Source organism: Belonocnema kinseyi, chromosome 2, assembly GCF_010883055.1.
Source record: "Belonocnema kinseyi isolate 2016_QV_RU_SX_M_011 chromosome 2, B_treatae_v1, whole genome shotgun sequence".
In the NCBI taxonomy this organism is placed as follows: Eukaryota; Metazoa; Arthropoda; class Insecta; order Hymenoptera; family Cynipidae; genus Belonocnema; species Belonocnema kinseyi.
In genome coordinates this window covers 49457032-49465204 of record NC_046658.1, presented here as the reverse complement: position 1 = coordinate 49465204, position 8173 = coordinate 49457032, and the positions used below count along the sequence as shown (strand labels likewise).

The 8173-nt window shown below is 29.1% G+C and overlaps 1 protein-coding gene across 1 annotated transcript in view; it reads right to left on the bottom strand.

The window, feature by feature from the left end:
* The window catches only part of LOC117168136 (probable serine/threonine-protein kinase yakA), a 15113-nt gene extending 10858 nt beyond the window's left edge, over positions 1-4255 (bottom strand). The window contains exon 1 of the mRNA XM_033353554.1: positions 4056-4255. Within this exon, the coding sequence (XP_033209445.1) occupies positions 4056-4058 (3 nt within the window). The 5' untranslated portion in view covers positions 4059-4255. The remainder of the gene's footprint in view (positions 1-4055) is intronic.
* Positions 4256-8173: the final 3918 nt, after the last annotated feature.

Below are 8173 nucleotides of genomic sequence, written 5' to 3'. Positions count from 1 at the left end.
ATTAAAAAAACTTGAAAAGCGATTGACCAAGTGTATTGAGCTCCAAGGAGATTATGTTGAAAAATAAAAAAAAATTTACCCAAAAAAAATTGTTTTTATACTCCATTCTAAGGACTTATTGAACTACCCTCGTATAATAAAGGAATAAAGAGAAGCTAAGTGCAACATCTCGAATAGATTTAAGGAAATAATCGATTTTCTTTGAATTTTACTTTTTTCAAAAAGGCCTCGATAATTTTCGTCGTTAAATATTGAAACTGTTCAAAAACTATCCCAAAGTGATAAGCAATAAAGTAAAGTAGAGTTCGAAAAGGTTTTAATAAGATACAATACACAGTTCTTAATTCACCTAATGTTTTATAATATCGGTTTACTCAGTTTTTTTTAAATAACGGTTCCTAAATAATAACTAAAAACAAGAAGAGATATGTTGCCTAATTGTATATTATATATTTTAAAAAATCTTTATACTTTGTTTTCGTTTTGTGTATAAAACAATTCAAAATAAAATAATATTTCTGAAATAAAAGTCGATTGCAAGAATTTTCAGGTAAATAAAATGTTTAAACAATTTTATTATTTTGATAATTTCGAATATTATTTCGAAAATTTGACATTTTACTGAAATTTATCATTGAGCAGTTTTTCAATATTTAACTGAATAATAAATGCCCTTACCAGCAATTCGAAAATTGGAATATATAATTACCCCATTAAATTTTCTTTTGTTTTGCCATTATTACCCCCAAATAAAAATAAACGCGTTTCAGAAGCACTTTCACAACTAAAAAGATTCTGGGTTAATGAATCTCAATGAACCATGCACTCTTATGACTTATGTACGATCCGTACCTTATCGCCGTCCCTAACATAAGACCACTCCCAACAAGAAATCTATGTGGCTACATGTACATAAAGGATCATTTTCTGATGGATTCTTAACATAAATTTTTAAATACGGCAGATAATTGTATCACAGCACTCATATAGCTTATATATTCTCAGGGTATAAAATACTGATTAAAAAATTGATTTAAAATTGTGTATTAAAATAAGAGAATAAAAGATTACGGATGCAAGTTCGAATCAAAGGAGGAACATATATTGCGATATTTGCAAATAGATGGGTATTAACGTGTAATTACGGATGATTCTTTTTAATGGACCACAATCAGATCAGATGATCAGAATATGATTAAAATTAAAATGTTTCTTGAAAATCAGAAGGATAGGAAGAGAAAGGTGCTAATTATAGGTATACATAAGTGGAGCGATATGGGATGGTTTGATTAGAATTTATGATCGAATGATTAGAACTTTGATCTATTTGTGGAAAATGTTTAATGCAAAAATGAAAAGTTGAATCCTAGTGAAAGTTTCAAATGTTTTCAGGTTACAGTTTTCTATTTGAAATATTAGTCATGATCATTTTTATGTTTGATGACTAGTTTATTATTTTTCATAAGTTTATAATATTCGGCATAATAATAGATGATAAATTTCAGTGTAATGGCAACACGCATCAGTTAGTATTATTTTAAATTGTAGATAGAAAATTAAAAGGCTTAAATTTGAAATTATTATTCAATTACAATCGTGTCTATTTGAGATGCATAAAATTGATCCAAATCGCAACATAAAAGCATATATTTAAAACTAATACATTTTAACTACTTTGTCTTCCTTTTGAAATTTTAGGATTAAACTTAAATTAAAAAAATCTTTCGATAAATGAAGGTAATGTATTGAAAAAATGTAAGGATAGCAAACTGATTATGTATTATAGGCGCTACAAATTACTTACTTGAGAAACAAAAAATGCTGACTAGAATCAAAATTTGAACATGATTTTTCCATGTGATGTAGTCTATATAAATTTAAGTTTATTTACTGTATCAAATAAGAAGTTAGTAGGTCAATAAGGCTGCTTTATTCAAGTCCAGATCAGCAATAATTGGGGAACCACTAAAGGAATCATGTGGTAACAAATCCACTCTAACATAATTATCATATTTAGGCATAATGATCGTACCCAACGTGCACGAGTAAATTACTATTGTCTCAAAATATCTGGGGAATACTTCAGTCTACCTTAATTGTTACATACCTACTTCCATTGTGAATTTTTAATACTTTTTTAATGGCTTAGTACTGTTGCTATTACTTTTTAAAGGAGGTTTCTCTCTTTTATTGTATGCTGAACACGCAAGATAAATATGTAATCTCATTTTTCCTTGATATAATACTTTTTTAATGTATTGTATTCTAAGACAATGTGTTGGTTCACTAAAATTTGGTGTATATGAAATAGTGAAATTGAAAGGTTAATTAGGTTCACCAAAGTTTAGTAAGCATAACACAAATATTTTAAAGAATTTTTTTCAAAAAAAACACATTTATCTCAGCCAAGATTAAATTAAAAAAAAAAATTGTTAAACGAAATTCTGATTATGTTAAAATATTATGATATATATCGTAAGTCACATCTTTTTCTATACATCTCAAATGTTACATTCGTTACATGTTAATTTTGGCTCCTTTATTTTTAAAATTATAGATTTTTTACAAAAACACCCAAATGAGAACCAAGTGATGTTTCCGTTCACGCAAACTCAACTCTTATGATTCAGAAGCTTGACTTATTGTTTTTATGACTTCCACTAATAAAAAAATGATTTAAGTTTTATATTTGAAGAAATCAACTGTTTGATCAAAAAATGGTTTCCTCTTAGTGATTTTTTCCATTAACTTACGCCACAAAATTTATACTTTACAAAAAGATTCACTTTTAAATTACTGAAGCTAGACGTATGCCGAAACTAAAGCAGTTAATTTTTAGTTAGAGACAAAATAAAGTGACTACTGATTAAAGAATAATTGGGTATATATTCTTGATATCTAAAATCAAAGTACTTGCTTGTGTAAATGACTAAAGTTTTAAAATTTTATTCCAATAAAAATAAGAATCTTTGCTTCAGAAAGTCACACTTCTCTTGGCATAAATAACTGCACTATTTTAAAAAATAAAAATCCAAAGTTTAAAAACCTCAAATATAAAATATGTTTAGAGTTTTCGGTTTTCTTCCATCAATAGTGTACGTAAATTAAAATGTGTTGCCTCTCTAGCTAATTAATTATGAACAAATAATTAACTATCTTGCCATAAGTTATAACTTGCTTGGCTTTATATAAAACTATAAATTACAAATATATATGGAGTCCACAGAAGTTTTCACGAAACTACAATTTGAGATTTTCGATAAAATAAGGAATTTAAAATATTGCTTAACAGTTTTATAATCTTTTTTAACTTTTGGCATTCCGACGTTAAATTCTGACATGTTTCAATTTATGAACTTTTCATTAATAAAACTTCGTTTGATATTGGCAATACAATTCCTAATGCACTTTTTTAATCCTGATGAGGCAATACGTTGTGTGGACGAACACTTGGCATAATGAATTTCTTAAATACTGGCCAGAAAACCGAAAACACTAAACACCATCTATTATGAGACATTTTGGCTACAAAACCTTATAGGTGTTTTTTAAATATTTCACGTCGAAAGGATATTTTTTGACACGAATGGAAGTTCCTCTGAAATTTAAGGTTGAAAGGATTTTCATTTGTCACAAAAAGAATATTTTATTAAAAAATATAACCCTTTTGCGAGAAACTTCACTTAATGTTGCAGCTAAATAATTCCTTTTGTGTAAAAACGATTTTCACGTTGTTCAAAACAAAACATGCAAGAGAACGATGCCTATGTTTCAAGAAAATTTTTTCTGCGTGTTAGGCTAAGAGCACCAATTTTGTTCAAATCTTTACATATAATGCAAATATTACTTATTTAGTACAATGAAGTTTGTATCTAAAATAAAATGAATTCGCGTCGATCCTTGGCATGCCAATAATACGGATGGGTACGAAGAATTGGTGCTCTTATCCTATATATTTAATGCAAAAGTCGCTACTTCGATTACATGAATGTCATAAATCCATGGACAAAATTATGAAACATATTTTGTTGCCCTTTTTGTTTCTGAATACTTACCATTTTAGGGAACAAGTTAAAAACCTCACAAGGCACAAACCGACCAATCTTATACTATAAATGAACCGGGTTGTTCTTCCTGCTCTTATATAGCTTTTACCCCTACTTCCGTACGAGCTACCACACTTCACTTCTAAATTATTGTCCGGTGTAATAACACAAGCCGGGTGTAGAGCACATGGCGGGTTCTGAAGACGGAGCTACTCGGTCACATTCACTTTGGCGAACGACCCGCGGGCCAATGAGCCTACTTCTTTGCTACCAGCAGAAGAAAAAATTTTGCAAGGACGCTTTCTTTGCAAGGTTGAGACCTGTCCATCCAGAACCATGGATTATGGTTGAGTCTGACCGACACGCCTCGATCTACTTCGACTCAAATTTCAGGATCGTGCGTGTCTCGGAGGGCACAAAACTGAAAGACGTAACTAGAACTTCTCAAAAACGGAAATGTCAAATGGCGTCATTAAAACGGTACATTGGCTGTTTTTAGAATGTTATTTCACTTGGCAGGCAAGCGGGCAAAAAAAGTTTTTCTGGACAAATTAGCTTAAAACCAGTGTTTAACACATATTCGGTTACAATTTTTTAGTAATTATAAAGCAGAGTAACGTAAGTAACAGTACGATACTTTACGAATTTTTTAAATAGTGTTTATACTAAAATTTATTTTATGATAACAAATCAGGAGTCATATTTTTATGAAGGTAGTATATTTCTTTATTAGACTTGCAACCAAACATTTTTTCAACATGAAAATTGGCGTGAAGTGAAGAAAAAACTCATCTTTTAATAAAAAATTTGTAATAGTGTGCAAGGGTCGACTTTTCAGAAAATCTTCTTTTTATACTTTTAAAAGTCGAAGAAAACAAAAAAAAAGATTTTTTGCAAGATCTGGATTAGCTCATCCAATATGGAATTTAAGGACAAAATTTATAAATTAAAAACAATGTATTTCATGATTAAAATATCTAACTTTGTGGAAAAAACTATTTTTAAATCATAAACATACGTTTCACCTAATTTCCTCTGGAAACACAAATTCGCCGCTGAGAGATTCTGCGACACGAATTGTAGAAATTTTTCAAAAACTATTTTCTATAAAATACAAATAAATTCTTTTTAAGTTTACTGATCCAGAATTAACAATAGTGTACAATGAAAATAAGAAAAATGGTTATGAATGTAAAATTCAGCATTAAATTACGAAATGTATCGTCCTGAAATGCGGGATGAAAAGTCAAATATTATTTATAATCTTGACCCGTCACCTTGAATTTTCTATACTCTAATCCATCCCCTTTTCTAAATCCCGTATTTCTTTGGGACGACTAGACGCAGTGAAGAAAATACACAAAGTGAAATATAGGTTTTAAAAAACTTCGAAACATAAAAATTAAAAACTATTTAAAACTTTTGTGATTTTGAAATAAAATATTTAAAATTTTATAGAGAAATAAGTATCTCCAATGTAAGGTGTTACTTTTTTTATAAGCGCTAACAGCAACGTGTTACTTTTTGAAAAAGAAACGTAATGTTAACTTTATTGGTTACTTTTGACTGGTAACATATGAAACATTGTCTAAAGCTTACAGTTGTCATCCAAGTTTGAAAGTTTTTGTATTTATTCACTTATTAACAACGTTTGCATTTTTTGAATAAGCAATCCCATTTTTTGCAATCATTTGTATTTATGTAAAACCTCATGAAATTCGTAGGCACCTCTTGCAAATAATATCCATAGCATTAAAAAAAGTTTTAAATAAACTTTAAGTACCTATGAAAATGTTTTTATGATAAATTACAAAGCAACAATAATTTTATATTTTATTAAAAATTTCATGAACAAAGTCACAACTTGACTACTTGTCAACAAATGGATGTTATTTTTTGTTACGAAATCGACTGTTGAAATCGAGTGACTCAAAAACTAACTTATTTGTTATGGGACTTCATGAGGCGACAGTATTTATCTAAATCATTTTTATAAATAAATAGAGATTTTTGTTCATTTTCAACCGAGAGATTTTGTTTATTTAAGAAAATTAAAGTAAAATTGTCTTGAAAACTTCGTCCCTCGACAAACAAGAACTTTTCATTTCATAAAAAATTCCACTAATAATGTTATAAACAATTTTACAAACAAATTTGCAACTTGAGTAAATTTCAACAAAGGGATGTAATTTTGTGTATAAAAACGAGTGCCAGTAACTCAGAAAGAAGTCTATTTGTTATTTTACTTGGCAGGTAATATAAATTCTTAATTGACTAAATAAATATTATGAGCAACTAAATAAAGCACAGAAAGACAGTTATCTAGTTTTGAATTCTCAATTTTTTTATAACCATGTTAAAAATTATATTTCGAAGAAATTCTTTGAACACAACGTTTATTCGATTTTTTCTAATTATCTAGTTCTGTACTGAAACCATACACTTATCTTTAAACTGAGCCCAAGAACTACGTGAACTTATTAGCCATAGAATTTTATTGCTCTTCGCGAAATGACGAGGATAAAATTTAATGATAATATTATAGAAATGCAGGCACTTTAACTATAGCTCAAAAACAGACATGTATATAATTTCCGATAGTAGCGTAGGAGAATTGCATTCATTATTGTACATACGAGTTCTAGACATCAAATTTTGTTCTTAGCCAATTAAACTCTCCTAAAGTCTTAAAAAGTTACCAAATAATCTTGATAATATGAACTCAGTCCTTTTAATTTATCAGATTTTATCCGAAGTAATAAAGTTATCATTGAATAGGTTAACGGCAAAATACTCTCTATCATCAAACTATTTGAGTCTTATTTATTGTGTAATTCATCTAAGAATTTCTGGATTTCCTGAGTTGTAAAATTTTAGCAATTTTATTGCATAAGCTGATGCTGAATCCTGAAACCTATCATTGAATTTATTCCTGGAAAGTTTCCTAATTTTCTTCGTGATATTCGCCTTATACGGCAAAAATAAGATTTAAAACTTTTTTTATTACAATAAATTACATAGATCAGATTAATGTAAATTTCAAGATTTTCTGGAATTCTTGAAGTGGATCGTATTTACCTTTGTAGGTAGAACTCAAATAACTTGAGAATAACATTAGAATATTACAGATGTATAAAAGGGGAGGAGCAGGTAATGCGTCGCAACAGGAAATGCAGCGCGGTCGGCTTTAAAAAAATCTGCGTATTAGGAACGAATGAGGCTAGGTTCAGTATATTCATTTATGAATGCAATATCGGGTAGTACAAAATTAAGGTCTTTAAGGTAATTGTTCCACATTTAAGTTGATAACTTTGTTTTTCATATTTTCCATCAATTATGAAAGTCACCAAAAAATCATTGAAGCTAGTAGATTTCTGCTCCAAATGTATGAAAAGTTCATTTATATTGATATTTTAAATTTCCCTAAAAGTATCATGCGTTACGAGAATGTAAACTCAGTAAAAATCTGCAAATAGAATTATTATTTCAGTACTGGACACAAGCAGGTAGTGAAGCTCTCGCGGTCATTTTCGTGGAAAAATGTCGAAATGTTGAATACTGTATAGGCATAGCTATGGACAATTATCACTAGAAAAAATATAGCACTACTAAGATATCCGATTTTACTCAAATTGTCCGTTTGATTGTTAGAAAATTATTTTAAATTTTCAAACAGATAAAATTAATATTACACGCCGCATTACCCAATCAGTAGGGCAAGTTGCCGTAAGTGGGCTCTTTGAAAAGATCAGAAAATTGGGTATTTTAGTTGATTTAAATTCGATTTTTTCTATAAATAAAGCAAATCTACAATACTGATCTACGTGTTACATATTTTTCCATTACGTTATCGACAATATTTTTCATTCTATCGATAGATATATGTTATGCATATTGAATTACCTGATTTTCCGCTAAGTTAAACAACAAAAAAACCTGCAGCCTTTAATTTTGACAAACAGCTGCCTGTAACGTACTAAAACGCGAACATGTATGAAGCAAAGAATTCTGAGAAGCAATGATCTTCTGTATTCTAGTAGATGTACCGCATCAGATTAAAAAGACAACCTGTAATTTTCGCGCAAGTGAGTTTCTCAAAGTTGTCATTAAACGTAGAAAAAATAGTG